General features: G+C 44.7%; 2 protein-coding genes across 2 annotated transcripts in view; one reads left to right on the plus strand and one right to left on the minus strand.

Annotated features, from left to right (window-relative positions):
- Window positions 1-1,656: 1,656 nt before the first annotated feature.
- LOC130298209 (gastrula zinc finger protein XlCGF66.1-like) lies at window positions 1,657-8,480 on the minus strand. The gene is made up of 6 exons (XM_056551124.1): window positions 8,279-8,480; window positions 6,833-6,980; window positions 6,082-6,261; window positions 5,140-5,266; window positions 4,857-5,056; window positions 1,657-1,689 (listed from the first exon to the last, which is right to left on the minus strand). Exons 2-6 carry the CDS (start codon window positions 6,908-6,910, stop codon window positions 1,657-1,659), a joined length of 618 nt encoding a protein of 205 aa, XP_056407099.1. The 5' UTR covers window positions 6,911-6,980; window positions 8,279-8,480.
- A 4,610-nt stretch (window positions 8,481-13,090) lies between these two features.
- Window positions 13,091-24,541, plus strand: part of LOC130298198 (zinc finger protein 850-like) — a 173,492-nt gene continuing 162,041 nt past the window's right edge. The window contains exons 1-4 of the mRNA XM_056551115.1: window positions 13,091-13,204; window positions 13,288-14,526; window positions 15,618-16,081; window positions 16,158-16,425. Coding sequence (XP_056407090.1) covers window positions 13,117-13,204; window positions 13,288-14,526; window positions 15,618-16,081; window positions 16,158-16,425 — 2,059 coding nt within the window. The 5' untranslated portion in view covers window positions 13,091-13,116. The remainder of the gene's footprint in view (window positions 13,205-13,287; window positions 14,527-15,617; window positions 16,082-16,157; window positions 16,426-24,541) is intronic.

The following is a 24,541-nucleotide window of genomic DNA, read 5'->3' on the forward strand; positions in this document are numbered from 1 at the left end:
CCAGCACACCCATGAGTTGATGTTTTGCAACATCTGGAGGGCCACAGTTTGAAATCACTGCCTTACAAGGAGCAGGGACACCAGTCTTTGACAATCATGTGGACACAGCCTCAGGGAAAATCACTGCTATGGGGCCCGGTCAGGGACCAGATGACCGTGCCCCCCAATCCACTTGACCCCGCAGGTTATAATGGAGCAGTCATCCAAACCGCCCCTTTATAATCTTCATGCCAGCCAGAGAATTCAGGCAAAGGATAGGGGATACGTTATAGATCACGGGGGTCCGATGCTTGGGACTCCCAGCGATCTCCTGAACAGGGCCCTGGCAGTTTGCTTGAAGGGGGTGGACCAACCCTGCATCCTGTGGGGGTTGGAACGGACGCTTCCAGCAGACTGCCGGGGCCCCGTTCAGGAGATCACGGGGAGTCCCAAGGGTCAGACCCCCCCGCAATCTATAACCTATCCCCTATCTTGTCTAGGCAGACAGTATCACATTTTTGTCTATTAATGTGTATAGAAAGACTTATGTCCTAATAAAGTTAGTGAAATTTTCCTGGAACCAAGTTAAAAGTGGAACCTTTACTTTTAATGATTTTCGTTCACGGCTCGCCAGCCGCACCTATACCTCCATTTGCACCCACACAGGTGACCTGAACTGGGAACATTTCCGTATCAGAGGGAAAGAATAAAAGGGATTTAAAGGGATACTCCACTGCTAGACATCTTATCCCTTATCCAAAGGATGGGGGATAAGATGTCTGACCACAGGGGTCCAGCTGCTGGAGCCCCCGAGGATCTTCTGCAGCACCCCCCGTTCAAAACAAAAGCCAGATTCCAGTGGTTGTGATGTCACGGCCACGCCCCCTCATGATGTTGCACCCCCTCCATTCATGCACGTGGCGTGACAGCAAGAGGGGGCGTGGCCACTACTTCACAATCACTGCCTCTGGCTTTAAGCGTTCCGAAAGCTGGAGCACCCCTTTAACTCCTTAAGGACTCAGACATTTGGGCCTTAAGGACTCAGACAATTTTATTTTTACAGCAAGTAGCAGCAGCAGATACAGCGATCGGCACTCCCTTCATGGCTAGCACTGGGTACGAAGCATTGGGTACATTAATTTTATTTGTGATTCCCTTAATTTTATTTTGTCTAGTAATTCCTTCAAGTTTAACGATGACTGGTTCACGCAGACCAGCGGGGTCGCCATGTACTCTAGCCAACTTATATGTGGCAGGATTCGAACAGAAATTTGTGTTCTCAAGTAGGAACAGGTTTATCAGTCATATCGTGCAGTACCACAGATTTGTCAATGACGTTTTCATCATGTGGGCGGGGACGGAGTTTGTGGACTTCGTCTCCGCTCTAAACGATGAAAACGATATGAACCTGAAGTTCACATGGAAAGTTGGGACGCCAACTTTAGAATTCCTGGACGTGGAAGTCAGTGTTGCAGATGCCAAGGTAGTCTCCAAGGGTTACCGTAAACCTACGGTATGTAACTCCCTCCTGCACTTCGACAGTTACCATCCTGAACACGTTAAGAGGGCTGTCCCGTATGGGCAGTTACTAAGACTCAGAAGGATAAATTCCGAAGAAAAGGGGTTTCGAGGTGCAGGCGGGAGAATTACATGCCAGACTCTTACTACGCGGATATCCTAAAAATATTCTGGATATGGCCTTGAACAAAGCTAGGAGTAAAAACAGGGATACACTGTTGAGAAAAAATAAGAATGAACATAAAGATGGTAATGGCAAAGATAATCGGGATCGATTTTCATTCGGCTTTACATGTAGCCCTCTAGCAGAAAAAAATCAAAAAAAGCCATCCAAAATAATTGGAATTGTTTGCAGAATGACCCGGACCTCCAGAATTTTACAAAAAAAACCTCCTCTCATTACTTTCAAAAAATATAAGAACCTAAGTAATGTTTTAGTAAGTAGCTCCCAAAAAAATCCTAACCCCAGTACTAACTGGCTGACTAAGGGCAATTTCAAATGTGGAGGGTGTAATTGGTGTAGCTTTTACTGTATAGACAAGTACATCAATATAGGAGGTATAGAAGTGACGTGTAAGGATTTTTTCTGTTGCAGAACAAAAAATGCTGTCTATGCCATCCAGTGCCGCTGCAACCGCTTTTACATCGGCTGTACCATAAGGGCAGTCAATGTACGGTTTCGGGAACACGTAAACTCGATCAGGACGGGGAAAGGTTCTCCCTGCCTGATCGAACATGTACGCGAAGTGCACAATAGTGATAGTCACACCTTACGGTTTTTTGTTATAGAGCGTGTTCACCCTAAAGTGGGATTGGATACCAGAAAGACGCTACTGCAGAAAGAAGGACGTTGGATCGTTAGGACGAACGCCCAGGGGGGCCTTGGTCTTAATGACAGACTTGATATGAGCGTGTATTTATGATTGCATAGTAGTATTTTTATAACTTTTTACTCTGCAATTTTGTAAGTTGATATATTGGTTTTATGTCCGCATCCCGTGTGTGTGTGTTTTTAATAAAGTTGTTTGTAAACATGCCCCCCTGCCGTCACGTGACTAAGGCAGGTGTATTTACCTGGAGCAGGTGACGGCAGGGGGTGTGGTCTGAAGAAGCGCCCTTTGTGCGGGCGTGAAAGCTGCTTACCCTGCTACGGGAACCTGGCGTCCAGCTGATGTTTTAACTGCACCTGAATAAAGATGATCCTGGCACCGTAACCGTGAGTGGACTCTCTGAGTGCTCCCCTGTATGTCTTCTTGTGCTGAATTTTAGGTTTTCATTTTTTCCTCCTCACCTTCAAAAAATCATAACTCTTTTATATTTTCATCCACAGACTAGTATGAGGACTTGTTTTTTACGCGACCAGTTGTCCGTTGTAATGACATCACTCACTTTACCATAAAATGTATGGCGCAACCAAAAAAATACTATTTGTGTGGGGAAATTAAAAAGAAAACCACAATTTTGCTAATTTTGGAAGGTTTCGTTTTCACGCCGTACAATTTACGGTAAAAATGATGTGTTCTTTATTCTTTGGGTCAACACGATTAAAATGATACCCACAATAACATACTTTTCTATTACGGTTGCGCTTGAAAAAAAAAAAAAGCAAACTTTTTAACTGAATTAGTACGTTTAAAATCCCCCTATTTTGAAGACCTATAACTTTTTCATTTTTCCGTATAAGCGGCGGTATGAGGGCTCATTTTTTGCGCCGTGATTTGTACTTTTTATTGATACCATATTTGCTTATATAAAACTTTTAATACAAAGCAGCTATTTTGGACTTTTTTTTTTACGTTCACGCTGTTCACCGTACAGTATCATTAACATTTTATTTGAATAGTTCAGATATTTACGCACGCGGCGATACCAAATATGTATATAAAATGTATATATATATATATATATATATATATATATATATATTTAGTTTTTTACACTTTTTGGGGGTGAAATGGGAAAATGGGACAATTTACGTTTTTATTGTGGGAGGGGGTTTTTCACTTTTTTTAAATACTTTTTTTACTTTTATTTTTACACTTTAATAGTACCCAGAGCAGACTATTTATAGCACTCATTTTATTGCTAATACTGTTCAGTGCTATGTATAGGACATAGCACTGATCAGTGTTATCGGTCATCTTCTGCTCTGGTCTGCTCGATTGCAGACCAGAGCAGAAGACCCGTGGAAGGCAGCGGAGGCAGGTAAAGGGACCTCCGTGCGCCGTTCTGGATGATCGGATCACCGTGGCAGCGCTGCGGTCGATCTGATCATCCATTTTAGTGTCCGCAATGCTGCAGATGCCATGATCTGTATTGATCACGGCAACTGAGGGGTTAATGGCAAACATCCTAGCGATTGCGGATGTCCACCACTACCGGCGGGTTCCTGGCTGCGATCAGCAGCCGGGACCTGCCGCGCATGTTCCGGGCATCGCTACGATGACCACGGTTATGTATAGGACGTAAATGTACATCCTGGTTCGTTAAGTACCAGCTCACCAGGACGTACATTTACATCCTGCGTCGTTAAGGGATTAACGGAAAATTCTAGTACATGAGTCCTTATCCCCTACTGTGTATAGGGGATAAATGTCTGATCACTGGGGGGGGGGGGGGGCCGACCACTGAGACCCCCGCGATCTCCTGCCTGGCATCCCATTTGTGTATCTCCGGCTCTCCCATAGAGATTCATGGAGAGACATGTCAGGCACCTCTTGGTGCGGTGGTCGACAGTAATCCCTGCACGGAGCGGAGGTCACCTGTGCCTGGAGAGATCTGGGGTGCTGGGCAGGAGATCACGGGGGGGGGGGGGGGGGGGTCGGACCCCCACGATCAGACACTTATCCCCTATCCTCAGGATGAAAAAGGAAAGATAGCGACTCCACATAGACAGAGCGACAGAGAGCTGGTATCTACTGCTATATGGAGTAATATTAGTCTGTATATAATGTGTTTGATTCATAAACAGTATGGCGGTATTATTCAGTCACTATGTAGTGGTGATGGTATCAAGTCGACTGCTATAGAGGCAATATAGAGGGGAGGGGGATAGTATTTACCCTGAAGTCCCAAAGATTCTAGTTACACCAATACTTCCCGAAAATATTATTGCAGCCGGTGACTGAATAGAATCTGTGACTCTTCTCTGTATTTAGTGGTTACTACTCACCTGGGCGGTAACCTGTAGAAATGTCCTCCTTATACTGCTCATCACTGCTCAAATCTGTCTCTTCGTCTACTTTTACGATTATGTCTGGAGCATTAATATAGATCAGATCTTTCCCTGCAGGAATGTCCTCCTTATACTGCTCATCACCGCTCACATCTGTCTCTTCTTCTTCTTTTATGTCTGTAGCATTTATATAGGTCAGATCTTTCCCTGAAGGAATGTCCTTGTCCTCCTTATACTGCTCATCACCGCTCACATCAGTCTCTTCTTCCTTTATGTCTGTAGCATTAATATAAATCAGATTTTTCCCTGTAGTAATATCCTCCATATTCTGCTCATCAAGAGGACGGGGACACCTCTCTGATGCTGTTCTCTTACTGGATCTGACTGTAGGGAACACATACAGAGACTGAATTCTTTCTTTACATACAAATAATGAGAGGACGTGTGTATATAGTCATGTCTATTACCTGGTGATGTGAGGGGCTGCTGATCCTCCATCATGACCTGATCCTTGTACTGATCCTTGTGTCCTTCTACATACTCCCACTCCTCCATGGAGAAATAGACCGCCACGTCCTGACACCTTATAGGAACCTGACACATAATGATACAGTCATCACCCCGACCCCTCCAGTGGTGTTACTGTATAATGTCCCAGCATTCCCAGCAGTGTCACCTCTCCAGTCATCACCAGACCCCTCCATTACTGTATAATGTCCCAGCAGTGTCACCTCTCCAGTCATGACCAGACCCCTCCATTACTGTATAATGTCCCAGCAGTGTCACCTCTCCAGTCATCACCAGACCCCTCCATTACTGTATAATGTCCCAGCAGTGTCACCTCTCCAGTCATCATCAGACCCCTCCATTACTGTATAATGTCCCAGCATTCCCAGCAGTGTCACCTCTCCAGTCATCACCAGACCCCTCCATTACTATATAATGTCCCAGCAGTGTCACCTCTCCAGTCATCACCAGACCCCTCCATTACTGTATAATGTCCCAGCAGTGTCACCTCTCCAGTCATCACCAGACCCCTCCATTACTGCATAATGTCCCAGCAGTGTCACCTCTCCAGTCATCACCAGATCCCTCCATTACTGTATAATGTCCCAGCAGTGTCACCTCTCTAGTCATCACCAGACCCTTCCATTACTGTATAATGTCCCAGCATTCCCAGCAGTGTCACCTCTCCAGTCATCACCAGACCCCTCCATTACTGTATAATGTCCCAGCAGTGTCACCTCTCTAGTCATCACCAGACCCCTCCATTACTGTATAATGTCCCAGCAGTGTCACCTCTCCAGTCATCCCCAGACCCCTCCATTACTGTATAATGTCCCAGCAGTGTCACCTCTCCAGTCATCACCAGACCCCTCCATTACTGTATAATGTCCCAGCAGGGTCACCTCTCCAGTCAGCAGCTCCATCATCTTGTTGATGAGTTCTAGGATCTTCTGTTCATCCATTTCCTCATGTATCAGGGAGTGAGGTGGGGGCCCCGGGATTGGGCTCAGGGTTCTTCCCCATCCTTCACACACAGGGGCCCGACAGCGCCCACTAGAGGACTTCTTCACTACTGTGTAATCCTGTGTATGGAGAGACACATTAATATCACTACATACATTCCCAGAATCCCTCACCTCTCCAGTCATATCCATCTGTTATTACATAGATAAGAATGAGGTCATGTGACATCACTCCCAGAATCCCTCACCTTTCCAGTCATATCCATCTGTTATTACATAGATAAGAATGAGGTCATGTGACATCACTCCCAGAATCCCTCACCTCTCCAGTCATATCCATCTGTTATAACATAGATAAGAATGAGGTCATGTGACATCACTCCCAGAATCCCTCACCTCTCCAGTCATATCCATCTGTTATTACATAGATAAGAATGAGGTCATGTGACATCACTCCCAGAATCCCTCACCTCTCCAGTCATATCCATCTGTTATTCCATAGATAAGAATGAGGTCATGTGACATCACTCCCAGAATCCCTCACCTCTCCAGTCATATCCATCTGTTATTACATTGATAAGAATGAGGTCATGTGACATCACTCCCAGAATCCCCCACCTCTCCAGTCATATCATCTGTTATTACATAGATAAGAATGAGGTCATGTGACATCACTCCCAGAATCCCTCACCTCTCCAGTAAGCCGGAAGAGTATCTGTAGGGTGAGGTTTATGATCCTGTCGGCCATCTTGTTCCTGTCTCTCTCCATGGTTGATGGGTCATCCAGGAGAATTCTCTTATATAGAAGATATCAGCAGAGGATCCTGGATTGGAGAAACCTGAAGGGAAGAAGAGGAGACGATGATAAACCGCACCAGATTCTATGGAGAAATAAAATCCATTTCCTGGAGATAATCTGGGGAAACATCTGAGGAGACATTATAGGAGTTTTCAGATTTCTCTATAAAACAAAATCCATTGTCCGAGGGCTGTAAAATAAGAGACTAGAGCGCACTCCCCTCTCCCGTCCAGTGGTGGCGCTCTGGTCCTCCAGGTCTTCTGAGGTCGCTCTCCCTGCTCTGCTGAAGACGTTGTGAATCCATTTCTCCTAATCTCTGAGGCTGCGGTGTATTCAGAACGTCTTCATCAGAGCAGGGAGAAGAATAGAGGGATTCAATATGACATTGTCCAATGAAGAATACTGAAATGTGTCCACTAGGGGGCACAATATACATCACAATTACATCAGGATTTTATGTGAATTGTGATATGTCCCCCCGGAAGAACCTGCTATTACCTGCAGACATCCCCTGGGGGGCAGTATAGGCAGGAAATCAGGAAACAACCGCTGGTCGGCACGGCGCTCCCTAGAAAAACAACCGCACAGCGCCATGTCTAAGCCACGCCCACCTACATTATTTTATTACAGAAATGGGATATAAACTTATTAGGGGAGGGGCTTCTATTACAAACCCTGAATAACGCTCTGCCATAGTGATCAGTGTTATCGGTGCTCGGCTTATACAGGCTGTGGAGGGGTCTGTATACTTAGAGCCCCGATCTGAGCACAGAGCATGGTAAGGGGCCCTCCGGCCATCATCTCAGCTGATCTAGACTCCGCCCCCCAACAACTGCATTTTACTAATATTAGATCCTGCAATCGACTTTGATCATGGAATCTAAAGGGTTAATGGTGATGAGCGTCATTAGAGGTGAGTCCTGGCTGCTTATAGCTCCTGAGCTCACCTCAAAGTCCCATATGGGGCACAGAATGTAAATATACATCGTCTCCTTAAGGGTTAATAATAAACATCCCCAATAATCCAGATCTGATGGTGACTGCTAGATATGAGCGAACTTACAGTAAATTTGATTCATCACGAACTTCTCGGCTCGGCAGTTGATGACTTTTCCTGCATAAATTAGTTCAGCCTTCAGGTGCTCTGGGGGCTGGAAAAGGTGGATACAGTCCTAGGAAAGAGTCTCCTAGGACTGTATCCACCTTTTACAGTCCACGGGAGCACCGGAAAGCTGAACTAATTTATGCAGGAAAAGTCATCAACTGCCGAGCCGAGAAGTTCGTGATGAATCGAATTTACTGTAAGTTCGCTCATCTCTAGTGACCGCACACACATACCTGTATCTATAGAGGAGCCGTGTGCTTACAGGACCTGCGATGATGTCACCTTCATGTGATCAGTCACATGGAGGAGGAGGAGTCACATGATCAGGGGCTGCTGCTCTGAGAGATCTCCACACACAACACAACAGCAGTGACTGCCCCACCAGGACCTGCTCTGTATCTGCTACATGCTGGAGGTGTAGGACCTGTGATGATGTCACAATCATGTGACCAGTACATTTGGGGGGGGGGGGGCAAAGTTTCTCAGTATAGATGTCACTGCGGGTAAAGGACCTGTGGGGAGGATCATGTGACAGGAGTGGGCGGAAATCAATAGTGCAGGATAGAAGAGATTGTGAATGAAGGACCTGTGATAATGGTCATGTGACAGCAGAGTCCTGCATACACTGAGCAGATGAGCCTAGAGCAGCAGCCCCTGATCATGTGACTCCTCCTCCTCCATGTGACTAATCACATGACGGTGACATCATCGCAGGTCCTGTAAGCACACGGCTCCTGTACAGCTCTGCATGTGGAGGTATGTGTGTGGTCACATGTGGAGCGCTGTCAGATGGTTTTTGTACTATTAACCCCTTCAGGAGCCAACAGTTTTGAGTTTTAACCCTTAAGGGACACAGCTATTTCTCTTTTTAATGTTTGCCTTCTTATAGCCATAATGATTGCAATTTCGTCTTAACAAACCCATATGAGTCTTGTTGTTGTTGTTTTTGCACCACAGATTTTTACTTTGTAATTTTACCTCAAAATCTACAACAAGGGCCAAAAAAAAAAATTATTTGTGGGGTGAAAAAAATAGAAGCAATTTTTTAAATCTGGTGTCTTCTGTTTGGACGCAGTGCACATTACGGTAATAATTCTCTTTATTCTGTAGGTCCAAACAATTACAATGATAAATGATTTATATAGGTTTTATTTTAACACTTTTAAAATATAAAAAAATTCAACAAAAATGAGTCTGTATCAGATTGTCCTACCTTGTCCCCTATAACTCTCTTATTATTCCGTATACGGGGATGTATGAAAGTAATTTTTTGCGCTGTGATCAGCGGTCATTTTTATCGGAAACACTTTAGTTTTGATGAGACTTTTTGATCGCTTTTTAAGACTTTTTTTCTGGACCATGAAGTTGTATTTTTTTACGTTTACGCCATTGACCGTGCGGTTACACATATGTTTAGATTTATTTTTGTTTAGATTTTTTTATTTAAAAATAATTGGTAAATGGGGAAGATTCAATCGTTTATTAGGGGAGGGGCTTATTCACATTAAGTTAATGTTCTTTTTCCCTTATTCCCAGTTTTGTAGTCCCTGTAGTAGACTATTACATGGAATCTATAGATTACATACACTGATCAATGCTGTGATGCTGAGGCTGCCTGCAGGATTGGAGCGTCGTTCAGACAGCGTGAAGCGAGGTTAGGAACATCCACACGTTCTCTCAGCTGACCGGGACCCAGCTATTTCACTGTGGGTGTCCTTATCAGCTACACTGGGCTACCGGAAATAGATTTTTGGCATTGGTGATGTCCGGCATTAGCAATGAGTCCCAGATGCTGATAGCAGGTAGGACCTAGGGGCTATTGGCAGCGGCCTCCCTCCCCTCCAAATCTTATCACTTTAATTACAGGAGTCCCTTCTCTGAAAGGGGTTTCCTGCACAAGAGCAGAAGATATGCCAGATTTGATGTGTCTCCTGCTCCGGAGCTGGGCCCATGGCTATACATTATATACCTCCTGCCCAGTCAGCCATGAAGGAGTTAAATGGTGGTGATGCATTGCCACTTACCTTTTTTGGGGCCACACACTATACAGATAGCTGCTTATTGTCCCTTCTAGTCGCTGGGATAAGAGCAACCAGTCTAGCTAGGGTTAAGTGGCGCACAGCACTGCCAATTCTATCCTTAGGGGCCAGACAGTAAGCAGCCATCTATATAGTCCCGGGGGAGGAGAGCAGTGATACTATGAAATAGGGCTGCACGATATATATTGGAAACGCAATTGAGTCGCGCTTTTTACGATATAGCGATACGGCCCTACAGGAAAACTTGCGGTTATCTGCTCGGGCCGGCTCCTGTGTGCTGCTGCAGGTTGGGGGTGGCCAGAGCAGGTAAAAACAAATTTAAATACTGAAAGTCAGTGTTTCCCAACCAGGGTGCCTCCAGTTGTTGCAAAACTACAACTCTCAGCATGCCCGGACCGGCAAAGACTGTCTGGGCATGCTGGTAGTTGTCATTTCACAACAAATGGAGGCACCCTGGTTGGGAAAAACTGAGCTAAGTAAAAGGGCGCAGGGAGAAAAAAAAAAAAAACTTCTGCTCACCTCCTCCCGGTCCCTGCAGATGCCGTTCCCCCTCCATGCGGTCCGATGCCTCCTCTCTTCACCATTCAACTAGTAGGACCTTTCCCTTTTCAGACAATCACTGGCCGCAGTGGTGTCACGTGTCAAGCCAGTGATTGTTTGATGGGGAAAGGTCTTTTTCGGCAGGAAACACACTAGGTTTCCTGGATCCGGTGGGAGATTTGCAAACCGCCCGGGAAACCCAGTGTATTGCTGCAGTACAAAATGTGACAGGGATGGGGGGAGATGTGACATGGGGGGAGAATGTGACCGGGGGGGGGGGGGGAAATGTGACAGGGGGGAGAATGTGACGGGGGGGGGGGGGGAATGTGACAGGGGGGGAGAATGTGACATGGGGGAGAATGTGACGGGGGAGAATGTGACAGGGGGGGAGAATGTGACATGCGGGGAGAATGTGACATGGGGGGGAGAATGTGACAGGGGGGAGAATGTGACATGGGGGAGAATGTGACATGGGGGAGAATGTGACAGGGGGGGGAGAATGTGACATGGGGGGGGAGAATGTGACATGGGGGGAGAATGTGACGGGGGAGAATGTGACAGGGGGGGAGAATGTGACATGGGGAGAATGTGACATGGGGGAGAATGTGACATGTGGGGAGAATGTAACAGGGGGGGAGAATGTGACGGGGGAGAATGTGACAGGGGGGGAGAATGTGACATGGGGGAGAATGTGACATGGGGGAGAATGTGACGGGGGGGGGAGAATGTGACATGGGGGGAGAATGTGACATGGGGGGGAGAATGTGACATGGGGGGAGAATGTGACATGGGGGGGGAGAATGTGACATGGGGGGAGAATGTGACAGGGGGGGAGAATGTGACATGGGGGAGAATGTGACATGGGGGAGAATGTGACATGTGGGGAGAATGTGACAGGGGGGAGAATGTGACAGGGGGGGAGAATGTGACAGGGGGGGAGAATGTGACATGGGGGGAGAATGTGACGGGGGGAGAATGTGACATGGGGGGGAGAATGTGACAGGGGGAAGAATGTGACATGGGGGGGAGAATGTGACATGGGGGGGAGAATGTGACAGGGGGGGAGAATGTGACAGGGGGGGAGAATGTGACGGGGGGAGAATGTGACAGGGGGGGAGAATGTGACAGGGGGGGGGAGAATGTGACAGGGGGGGAGAATGTGACAGGGGGGGAAAATGTGACAGGGGGGAGAATGTGACATGGGGGAGAATGTGACAGGGGGGAGAATGTGACATGGGGGGAGAATGTGACAGGGGGGAGAATGTGACATGGGGGGGAGAATGTGACAGGGGGGAGAATGTGACATGGGGGGGAGAATGTGACAGGGGGGGAGAATGTGACAGGGGGGGAAAATGTGACAGGGGGGAGAATGTGACATGGGGGGAGAATGTGACATGGGGGGAGAATGTGACAGGGGGGAGAATGTGACATGGGGGGAGAATGTGACAGGGGGGGAGAATGTGACATGGGGGGGAGAATGTGACAGGGGGGAGAATGTGACATGGGGGGGGAGAATGTGACATGGGGGAGAATGTGACATGTGGGGAGAATGTGACATGGGGGGGAGAATGTGACGGGGGAGAATGTGACAGGGGGGGAGAATGTGACATGGGGGGAGAATGTGACGGGGGGAGAATGTGACGGGGGGAGAATGTGACATGGGGGGAGAATGTGACGGCGGGAGAATGTGACATGGGGTAGAATGTGACATGGGGGGAGAATGTGACATGGGGGGAGAATGTGACATGGGGGAGAATGTGACATGGGGGGAGAATGTGAGATGGGGGGAGAATGTGAGATGGGGGGAGAATGTGACAGGGGGGGAGAATGTGACATGGGGGGAGAATGTGACAGGGGGGGAGAATGTGACATGGGGGGAGAATGTGACAGGGGGGGAGAATGTGACGGCGGGAGAATGTGACAGGGGGGAGAGTGTGACGGGGGAGAATGTGACGGGGAGGGGGGGATTGTGATATGGGGGGAGAATGTGATGGGAGAAGATGTGACCATGAGGGGAGAAGGTGAAGGGGGGAGATGTGAAATGGGCAGTGGGCATAAAATGGGTGGATAGTTGTAAAATGGAGGAGATTGGACATGAAAAGGCGGGATTTCACCATTTATTTATTATATCGCATTTCAAAATCGCAATATTTAGGCCCAAAATCGCAATTGCACATTTTCCCTATATCATGCAGCCCTACTATGAAATATCACTTAACTCCTTACACTCCATGGTACGGGCTCTTTGGGTATAATGACCTGAACTGACAGCTGGATCATCAGACATGCGGTCAGTTCGGGACATGTGACCATTATATAGAGGATCTACCCCGACAATTATTCACCTCATCATCCGAGAGCAAGAAGATAAATCATGTGCAGGAATATCCCCTCAAATGTCTCCATATAACATCCTGGAATTGTATAGAATTAAATGTTTATTCACAATACAGGTTCCTATAAGGTGTCAGGACGTGGCGGTCTATTTCTCCATGGAGGAGTGGGAGTATGTAGAAGGACACAAGGATCAGTACAAGGATCAGGTCATGATGGAGGATCAGCAGCCCCTCACATCACCAGGTAATAGACATGACTATATACACACGTCCTCTCATTATTTGTATGTAAAGAATGAATTCAGTCTCTGTATGTGTTCCCTACAGTCAGATCCAGTAAGAGAACAGCACCAGAGAGGTGTCCCCGTCCTCTTGATGAACAGAATATGGAGGATATTACTACAGGGAAAGATCTGATCTATATTAATCCTACAGACATAAAGGAAGAAGAAGAGACAGATGTGAGCAGTGATGAGCAGTATAAGGAGGACATTTCTACAGAGAATGATCTCATCTATATTAATGCTACAGACATAAAGGAAGAAGAAGAGACAGATGTGAGCGGTGATCATCAGTATAAGAAGGACATTTCTACAGAGAAAGATCTGATCTATATTAATGCTACAGACATAAAGGAAGAAGAAGAGACAGATGTGAGCAGTGATGAGCAGCATAAGGAGGATATTACTGCAGGGAAATATCTGATCGATATTTATACTACAGGCATAAAGGAAGAAGAGACAGATGTGAGCCGTGATGAGCAGTATAAGGAGGACATTCCTACAGAGAAAGATCTTATCTATATTAATGCTACAGGCATAAAGGAAGAAGAGACCGATGTGAGCGGTGATGAGCAGTATAAGGAGGACATTTCTATAGGGAAAGATCTGATCAGTATTAATGCTACAGATTTAAAGGAAGAAGAGACAGATGTGAACAGTAATAAGCAGTATAAGGAGGATATTACAGCAGGGAAAGATCTGATCGATATTTATACTACAGGCATAAAGAAAGAACAAGAGACAGACATGAGCGGTGATGAGCAGTATAAGAAGGACATTCCTACAGGGAAAGATCTGATCTATATTAATGCTACAGACATAAAGGAAGAACAAGAGATAGATGTAAACAGTGATAAGCAGTATAAGGAGGACATTCCTATAGGGAAAGATCTGAGCTATATTACTGCTAGGGACATAAAGGAAGAAAAAGAGACAGATGTAAACAGTGATAAGCAGTATAAGGAGGACATTCCTATAGGGAAAGATCTGAGCTATATTACTGCTAGGGACATAAAGGAAGAACAAGATGCTGATGTAAGCAGTGATGCGCAGTATAAGGAGTGCATTTCTACAGGGAGAGATCTGATCTATATTAATGCTACAGACATAAAGAAAGAAAAAGAAGAGACAGATGTGAGCAGTGATAAGCAGTATAAGGAGGACATTCCTACAGGGAAAGATCTGATCTATATTAATGCTACAGACATTAAGAAAGAAGAAGAAGAGACGGATGTGAGCGGTGATGAGCAGTTTAAGGAGGACATTCCTACAGGTAACTGCCCAGGTGAGTGAGTAGAATCTGTGACTCTTCTCTGTATTTAGTGGTTACTAGTCACCAGCTGCAGTAATCACAGAAAAAAATAATGTTCATATATGTTACTCACTAGGTCATCCAGATGCTATACAGGTCTTTTTTATTTGTCTTCTGTATTTGGCTTACAAATCCCTCTGTTCTGCTGATCACTTATTCTGACATCCACTGTTCAGGAAGGGGTGTGTCCGAGGCAAGCACTGAGCCCGCCCTCACTAGCCATGCATTTACTTCCTCCCTGGGTCTGCTGTGCCGGGTCTCTTTATCCAATCACTGCAGGCGGCTCTGTAACCCCCTCCTCTCTGCTTTCATGCTGCAGTCTGATAGGACAGGAGTGAGCACAGAGGAGTGCTAGTCCTGCCAGGTCTGTGCTTCAGCTGGGACAAAGATGATGCTGCAGCTGGACAGGATTATGTTTTAGATCCATGGTCTCAAAGTGTGGCCCTCCAGATGTTGCAGAACTTCAACTCCCATCACGATCGGACAGCCAATGGTTAGATGGTATGGGGACCCCTAGTGGTCATAAGCCATGATCTCTATAAAAAGGAGATAAAAAAATGTATGAATGTTAGTGAGTGGACGCTCCGGTCGGTAACACTTCACTGAATGGCAAACGGCCTAACTGCTCTGCCAGTGTAGTGAGATATATGGTCTGCACCCTCCCTGATACTGATCTTGTCTGTAAAGTCCTTGTGTGCGCTGTTGTTTTTATTGTCCCTGTTGTCTCCATCTTATATAGTCAGCAGGATTTCCATGTAGACGACTAGAGGAATAATTTGGGATATTTCCCAGCACTTCTGTATTGCTGGGGGCTCTGAACCGCCTCGGCTGTCGTCTGATTTGTGCCCTATGGATTGTTCATTGCTGCTGGATGGGAGTGTGATGGGGTCCAGGAGTGGGGTGTATGTGACCTGAAGACCCTATATTATGTCTACATTAACTATTTATTATCCGGAGGACGGGGAGAAGGTTCCATGATGTCACATGCTGCACTTATAATGTTCTACTAAAAAGACTATAAATATGGGCACAATTATTAATAAAATCTGTGTTATTCTCTGCAGATTCTTGTAGCAGGAGATCAGAGGAGAATCTTATATCTTCAGATTATAAAGCAGATGATGATATCACACAAGATACATATGAAGAACATTCCATTATCCCAGATACACCCTCAGCCCTTCACAGCCAAAATCTGTCATCTCATCCTTATATACAGGTCCTGTCTTCTCAGTCATCACAGGATGTTCAGCAAAATAAAGGTCACAGAAGGGGTTTTGGACAACAACGAGCTCATACAGGAAAGAAACCATATTTATGCTCAGAATGTGGGAAATGTTTTACTTTTAAATCAGGTCTTGTTGTACATCAGAGAACTCACAAAGGAGAGAAGCCGTTTTCATGTTCAGAATGTGGGAAATGTTTTACTCAGCAATCACATCTTGTTAGACATCAAAGAACTCACACAGGGGAAAAGCCATTTTCATGCTCAGAATGTGGAAAATGTTTTACTCAGCAATCACATCTTGTTACACATCAAAGAATTCACACAGGGGAAAAAGCCATTTTCATGTGCAGAATGTGGGAAATGTTTTACTATGAAGTCAAGTTTTGTTCAACATCAAAGAACTCACACAGGGGAGAAACCATTTTCATGTTCAGAATGTGGAAAATGTTTTACTGACAAATCAAAGCTTGTTAAACATAAACGAACTCACACAGGCGAGAAACCATATTCATGTTCAGAATGTGGGAAATGTTTTTCTGACATATCAAATTTTGTTGTACATAAAAAAACTCACACAGACGAGAAGCCATTTTGCTGTGCAGAGTGTGGGAAAGGTTTTATTGTGAAATCAAATCTTGTTCAACATCAAAGAACTCACAGAGGGGTGAAGCCATTTTTATATCAGAATGTGGGAAATGTTTTACTGACAAATCAAGTCTTGTTAGACATCTAAGAATTCACACATGAGAGAAGTAAATTCAGAGCAGTAAATGATGCAGATAACACATCTATATATTATCCATGTACATAGGATATCTGACATTTATACATATATCATATACTGCATCTCCAAACTTGTTACCAATTGTTAATAAAAGTTTTCTTTCTTATATGATTTATTATTCTTATATTCATCTCCGCACACTGGACTTATAATAAATGTAATATTGTCCCTGACGTTGTATATAGGGAATGTAACGCGTCAGTGTTGTCCCCGCCCCCTTCTCATTATGATTATAGAGACTTTAATTCAAGGCATCAGACAGGATCCGCGCGTCTCCCTTGAAGATCGTCTCTTCTGAACATAAGACGCTGCAGATACTTTTATTTATCACAAACCCTAGACCAGCGTTTCCCGTCTTGACGTCTATTTTCGGTCTCAGATCATAAAATCCATTTTTCTATATGAGAAGTCGTCAATATCTCAGCGTCCCCCGGGTTCAGTAAACATCGGTGTAATTCTTTTCCTTTTCTTTGTCCTCCCCGGGGTATAAAATCCCTAGAGATCTGATCACATCTGGTACAAGATCTCTTTACTTCACACTTTGCGCCATTATTACACGGATTGAAGACCCAGTTACACGCTCGTAAATTCCCATATATGTCGTGGATTGGAAGAATAAAGGTTCTTAAATCTTATATTTACCAATAATATTTTATATTTTTACAGTCCGTCCCTATCATAGTACGGAATTGTTATTTTTCTTCTATCCGATGGTTATTTAGTAATTTTGTTATGATTCAGAAGAGACCACGTGTCCCGTATAGACGCTCACCCTGAAGACATTAGACGGCGGTTTTGTGTTTCCGGATTTACACACTTATTATAAAGCTTTTCCTTCGTCTGGATTATTAGAGCTCGTTCGCTCTTCTTTTTCTCATCCTCCCCTTTATATTCCTCCTCATGTGGATATGGAATTCTCCTCAGTCCCTCCTTCTATAGGGCCCATTTTGTGGCCCCCGCTCTCCTCCTTTAGGTACAACAAGAGTATCGTACAGCACCAGGCTTGTATTAAAAATTGTAGAACTTTATTGGGTCTTGAATAAACAGAACATACACAGCCGACACGTTTCGTACCTACACTAGGTCCTTAGTCATGGCATACAAAACATTAAAATAACTCTGCTTTTATATTAAAAGTTACAAGTCACATGATCACCCTGAATTTCACTGGTAAAATCTGAAATGGCAAAAAGGAGAAGGGAACTGCTCATAGTACAAAAAAGAAGAAAAATGAAGAACATGGAAAGACACCAATGAAATACACAATATAACCTGTAATATCACCCTCAGAAAAAGTTTATATAAAATATGTAGAATTATGTAACATACATTTAGTTATACATAGTTAAAAATTAAATTACCACAGACTCTAAAGGGAGCGGAAAAAAGACGTGTAACACTCCTTGCCTTATATTCATCACGGCTGCCGAGTGTCCAATTGTAAAATCCAAAATGACTCTCGATTCAGGAGCGTCCGTCTGGTGTCCCCTCCCCTAGGATGTCCGTGGACTTTTTCTATACCCATAATTTCCAAAGATGTTGTAACCCCTTTATGTACATCCCTAAAATGTCTGGATATGGAGGACACATTAAATTGAGACCCTTTTGTATGAGAGATTTGCCTCCTGATCCTACTGTTTAGTGCATTAGAAGTGCAGCCTACGTATTGTAAGTGACAGGTGGTTCATGTGGATAAATATAGAACATTCATAGTATCAACATTAATGTCATTTCTTCACTAAAAGAGTAAACTCTATCTGACACTCGTTGTGGCCGCACATAATGCACTGACTATGCACATTTCCAGCTACCCAGGAAATTTAAAGGGGTTCTCTGCCCATAGACATCTCTTCCCATATCCAAAGGAAAGGGGTTAAGATGTCTGATCTCTGGGGTCCCGGCACTTTGGGCCCAGGCAATCTCCTGCTACACCCGGCGTTCGTTTAGAACGTCGGAGGCTCGTGACGTCGCGGTCACGCCCCATTCATAACATCACAGCCACACCCCCTGAATGCAAGTCCATAGACTTGCGTGACCTTGACGTTACGAGCCTCTGCCCGCATCACCAGTCATCCGACACAGATCAAAGTTCGCTCCATGCATCGGATGTCTGGGGTCCCCAGCACCTGGACCCCCGTGATCAGACATGTCTAGGGGCGGAGTACCCCTTTAACCAACTTGGTTGCGTTTTTTTCTTACTGGGATCTACAAAAATACTTGGTGAAACCTTAGAACCCAGAGAGGGGCCCGTTTGGCTACTGTTTGCAGCTGATTCACAGAAAATCCCTTCAAAACGGAGTCCGGCCCTAAAATAGGTCGATATTTTCTCATAATCTTCTTTATGGCAAAAAAGCTGCGGACTATAGGGAGTAATAAATCTGGGGGACGGTTTATTTGTCTTCATATTAACATTTGATCGGTTACTTTTCTGTGTAGGAAATTAATGCCTTTGATTCATTATAACTTCTCTTTTTTTATCCTTGAATGCAGCGATATAGATTCCCTATAAATGTTTCTGTTTCCGACCAATTTGGCCTGAGTGTCACCCACTCCCCATATGGGATATTTATATTACATGTATTGGATGCAGGAAGAGGCTTGTGAGGTGATATTCCCTGTTATCTCTTTACTGTAGGGTGAGACCTGGATTTTATTGTCCTTGTCTGAAAGAAAAACATTAAAAAAAAATGATATGTCTTTAGTGGAAAAAGGAGACGTGAATTTAAAGGGATACTCCGGTGGAATTTTTTTAAAGTCAGCTGGTGCCAGAAAGTTAAACAAATTTGTAATGACTTCTATTTCGAAATCTTAATCCTTCCAGTACTTATAAGCTGCTGTATCAGCACAGGAAGTTGTGTAGTTCTTTTCAGTCTGACCAAAGTGCTCTCTGCTGACACCTCTGTCCATTTTAGGAACTGTCCAGAGCCAGAGCAAATCCCCATAGCAAACCTCTCCTGCTCTGGACAGTTCCTGACATGGACTGAGGTGTCAGCAGAGAGCACTGTGGTCAGACGGTAAAAAACTACACAACTTCCTGTAGAGCATACAGCAGCTGATCAGTACTGGAAGGATTGAGATTTTAAAATAGAAGTAATTTACATATTTGATTAACTTTCTGGCACCAGTTGATTTAACCTCTTCAGGACACAGGACGTATCCATACGCCCATGGGAATTCCGGTCCCAGCCGCTCACCGGGTGGGGACCGGACCAGGGTGACTGCTGATATCTACCAGCAGGCACCCCGTGCAAACCCCTGGGGGGTCCTGAGACCCCCCCCCCCATGTCGGCGATCAATTCAATTCAGACCTGCGATTTGCGGCTCTTCTTGGTCAATCGGGTCTCTGGTGACCCGGAAAAAAGGGTGAGTGGGGGCTGTCCGAGACAGCCCCATTCACCTTTACACAGCAGGAGTGAGGTGGCACGGGTGCCGCCTCACAATCACGTGATTGATCGTCCGGAACGGATCTGCTGGGTGGCAATCGGGACAACAAAGATGGCGGCGATCGGCGCCGCTGGAGGTCTCCTACCTTCCCCTGGTCAGGATCGGTGGCAGCAGTCCCTGTGGCAGGAGCGGTGGCAACAACTTGCAGCATGCACAGCCAAAGGGCATGCTGGGAGTTGTAGTTTTGCAACAGCAGGAGTTCCATCTACAACTCCCAGCATGCCCTTTGGTAGTCTGTGCATGCTGGGGGTTGTCGTTATGCAACAACTGAAGGCACATTTTGTCTATGAAAAAGTGTGCATTCAGCTGTTGCATAACTACAACTCCCAGCATGCACAGACTACTAAAGGGTATGCTGGGAGTTGTAGCAGTGTGCCTCCAGCTGTTGCAAACCTACAACTCTCAGCATGCCCTTTGACTGTCAATGCATGCTGATTGTTGCAGTTTTGCAACAGCTGGAGACACATTGGTTGTGAAACCGAGTTTGTTACCTAACTCAGTGTTTCGCAACCAGTGTGCCTCCAGCTGTTGCAAAACTACAACTCCCAGCATGCACAGAGAGACTGTACATGCTGGGAGTTCTAGTTTTGCAACAGCTGGAGGCACACTGTTTTAAGTAACTGAGTTAAGTAACAAACTCTGTGTTTCGCAACCAATGTGCCTCCAGCTGTTGCATAATTACAACTCCCAGCATTTATGGTCTAATATATAAACAAGAAAAAACAACAAGAGGTGCGCCCCTAGTGAGGACCGTTTGACTAAGATGAAAGAATTAACGCAAAGATGGGTTCTTACCCCTAGGTGTTGCGCTCAGAGCACAACACCTACAGTAGCGTCTATGTGCAGGAAATCGAGGGAAACCGCTGCCACGAGGAACAACCCAGTGTGACGTCCGTCAATCCGGTGGATAGCAATGAAGATAAATATGTAGACAAGTTCCTCTCAAGAAGGCGCTGGTACCCGGAGATGGAAATAAACTTCTTTATTAGCAATGCGTTTCGATCCCAGGCTGACCAAGCATTTATGGTCTGTCAGTGCATGCTGGGAGTTGTAGTTTTGTAACAGCTGGAGGTTTGCCCCCCCCCCCCCCCCCCCCCCATGTGAATGTACAGGGTACATACACACGGGCGGGTTTACAGCGAGTTCTGCTGCAAGTTTGAGAGGTGGCAAATTTTCCGCCGCAGCTCAAACTCCCAGCGAAAAACTCATTGTAAACCTCCGCCCGTGTGAATGTACCCTAAAAACACTACACTACCACATAATAAAGGGTAAAACACTACATATACACCCCGTTACACTGTCCCTCCCCCCCCTCCCCAATAAAAAAAAAAACGTCTTGTACGGCACTGTTTCCAAAACGGAACCTCCAGCTGATGAAAAACAACAACTCACAGTATTGCCGGACAGCCACTGACTGTCAAGGCATGCAACGGCTGGAGGCACCCTGATTGGGAAACACTGCCATAGGGTATTTTTGTGGCGGATTCAGATCCCCAATTTAGTCCTCAAATGCGCTTTGGCGCTCTCTCACTTCGGAGCCCTGACGTATTTCAAGGAAACAGTTTAGGGCTACATATGGGGTATTTCCGTACACGGGAGGAATTGCGATACAAATTTTGGGGGCTTTTTCTCCTTTTACCCCTTATGAAAAGGTAAAGTTGGGGTCTACACCAGCATGTTAGTGTAAAAAAAACATTTTTTTACACTAACATGCTGGTGTTGCCCCATACTTTTAATTTATACAAGAAGTAAAAGGGAAAAAAAGACCCCCAAAATTTGTAATGCAATTTCTCCTGAGTACAGAAATACCCCATATATGGGCGTAAAGTGCTCTGCGGGCGCACAACATGGCTCACAAGTGAGAGCGTGTCATGTACATTTCAAGTCAAATTTGGTGATTTGCACAGGGGTGGCTTTTACCACGGTTCTGACATAAACACAAAACAGTAAATACCCATATGTGACCCCATTTTGGAAACTACACCCCTCACGAAATGTAACAAGGGGTAAAGTGAGCCTTAAAGGGGTACTCCCGTGGAAAACTCTTTTTTTTACAATCAACTGGTGCCAGAAAGTGAAACAGATTTCTAAATCACTTCTATTAAAAAATCTTAATCCTTACAGTACTTTTTAGGGGCTGTATACTAAAGAGAAATCCAAAAAAGAAATGCATTTCCTCTGATGTCCTGACCACAGTGCTCTCTGCTGACCTCTGCTGTCCATTTCAGGAAATGTCCAGAAAAGGAGAAAATCCCCATAGCAAACATATGCTTCTCTGGACAGTTCCTAAAATGGACAGCAGAGGTCAGCAGAGAGCACTGTGGTCATCACATCAGAGGAAGTGCATTTCTTTTTTGGATTTCTCTTTAATATACAGCCCCTAAAAAGTACTGGAAGGATTAAGATTTTTTAATAGAAGTGATTTACAAATCTGTTTAACTATCTGGCAACAGTTGATTTAAAAAAAAAAGTTTTCCACAGGAGTACCCCTTTAAAACCCCACAGGTGTTTGACAAATTTCCGTTAAAGTTGGATGTTAAAATGGAAAAAAAAAATGTTTTTGCACTAAAATGCTGGTGTTACCCTACATTTTTCATTTTCACAAGGGAGAATAGGAAAAAAGCCCCCCAAAATGTGTAGCCCCATTTCCTCTGAGTAAGAACATACCCCATATGTGGATGTAAAGTGCTCTGCTGGCGAACTACAATGCTCAGAAGAGAAGGAGCGCCATTGGGCTTCTGGAGAGAGAATGTGTCCGAAATTGAAGGCCACGTGTGTTTACAAAGCCCCCATAGTGCCAGAACAATGGACCCCCCCCCCACATGTGACCCCATTTTGGAAACTACACCCATCACGTATTATAATAAGGGGTACAGTGAGCATTTACACCCCACAGGTGTCTGACAGATTTTTGGAACAGTGGTCCGTGAAAATGAAAAATTTTATTTTTCATTTGCACAGCCCACTGTTCAAAAGATCTGTAAAACGCCAGTGGGGTGTAAATGTTCACTGCACCCCTTATTCAATTCTGTGAGGGGTGTAGTTTCCAAAATGGGGTCACATGTGGGGGGGGGGTCCCACTTCTATTCCAACCAAATTCTCTCACCAAAAGCTCAATTGGCACTCCTTCTCTTCTGAGCATTGTAGTTCACCCGCAGAGCACTTTACATCCATATATGGGGTATTTCCATACTCAGAAGAAATTGGGTTACAAATTTTGGGAGGCTTTTTCTCCAATTACCCCTTGTGAAAATGAAAAATTTGGGGTAAAACCAGCATTTTAGTGAATCTAATTTTTCATTTTCACTTCCAACTTTAGCGGAAATTTGTTCAAGCACCTGTGAGGTGTTAAGGTTCATTGTACCCCTTCTTACGTTCCTTGAGGGGTGTAGTTTCCAAAATAGTATGCCATGTGTTTTTTTTTTTTTTTTTTTGCTGTTCTGGCACCATAGTAGCTTCCAAAATGTGACATGCCCCCCAAAAACCATTTCAGCAAAATTTGCTTTCCAAAAGCCAAATGTGACTCCTTCTCTTTTGAGCATTGTAGTGCGCCCGCAGTGCACTTGATGTCCACATGGGGTATTTCCATACTCAGAAGAGATGGGGGTTACAAATTTTGGGGGGCATTTTCTCCTATAACCCCTTGTAAAAATCTAAAATTTGGGGAAAAGCAGCATTTAGTGAAAAAATAAATTCATTTACACATCCAACTTTAACGAAAAGTCGTCAAACACCTGTGGGGTATTAAGGCTCACTGGACCCCTTGTTACGTGCCTTGAGGGGTGTAGTTTCCAAAATGGTATGCCATGTTTTTGTTTTGTTTTTTTGCTGTTATGGCACCATAGGGGCTTCCTAAATGGGACATGCCCCCCAAAAACAATTTCAGAAAAACTCACTCTCCAAAATCCCATTGTCGCTCCTTCCCTTCTGAGCCCTCTAGTGCACCCACAGAGCACTTGACATACACATGAGGTATTTTCTTACTCGAGAGAAATTGGGTTACAAATTTTGGGGGTCTTTTTCTTCTTTTACCCCTTAAAATGTCAAAAACTGGGTCTACAAGAACATGCGAGTGTAAAAAATAAAGATTTTGAATTTTCTCCTTCACTTTGCTGCTATTCCTGTGAAACACCTAAAGGGTTAACACACTTACTGAATGGGGTGCAGTTTTTATAATGGGGTAATTTATGGGGTATTTCTAATATGAAGACCCTTCAAATCCACTTCAAAACTGAACTGGTACCTGAAAAATTCCAATTTAGAAAATTTGTGAAAAATTGGAAAATTGCTGCTGAACTTTGAAGCCTCTGGTGTCTTCCAAAAGTAAAAACAGGTCAACTTTATGATGGAAACACAAAGTAGACATATTGTATTTGTGAATCAATATATAATTTATTTGGAATATCCATTTTCCTTACAAGCAGAGAGCTTCAAAGTTAGAAAAATGTTTAATTTTCATGAAATTTTGGGATTTTTCACCAAGAAAGGATGCAAGTAATGACGAAAATTTACCACTGTGTTCAAGTAGAATA

The sequence above is a fragment of the Hyla sarda genome, assembly GCF_029499605.1.
Source record: "Hyla sarda isolate aHylSar1 chromosome 1 unlocalized genomic scaffold, aHylSar1.hap1 SUPER_1_unloc_4, whole genome shotgun sequence".
NCBI lineage: Eukaryota > Metazoa > Chordata > Amphibia > Anura > Hylidae > Hyla > Hyla sarda.

Coding starts and splice junctions, on each gene's coding strand:
- LOC130298209 (XM_056551124.1), bottom strand. CDS start 6,910: ATGGAGAGAGACAGGAACAAGATGGCCGACAGGATCATAAACCTCACC. Junction 6,262..6,832: donor TCTTCCGGCTTACTGGAGAG/GTGAGGGATTCT, acceptor CTCCATACACAG/GATTACACAGTAGTGAAGAA. Junction 5,057..5,139: donor GCAGCCCCTCACATCACCAG/GTAATAGACATG, acceptor TGTTCCCTACAG/TCAGATCCAGTAAGAGAACA.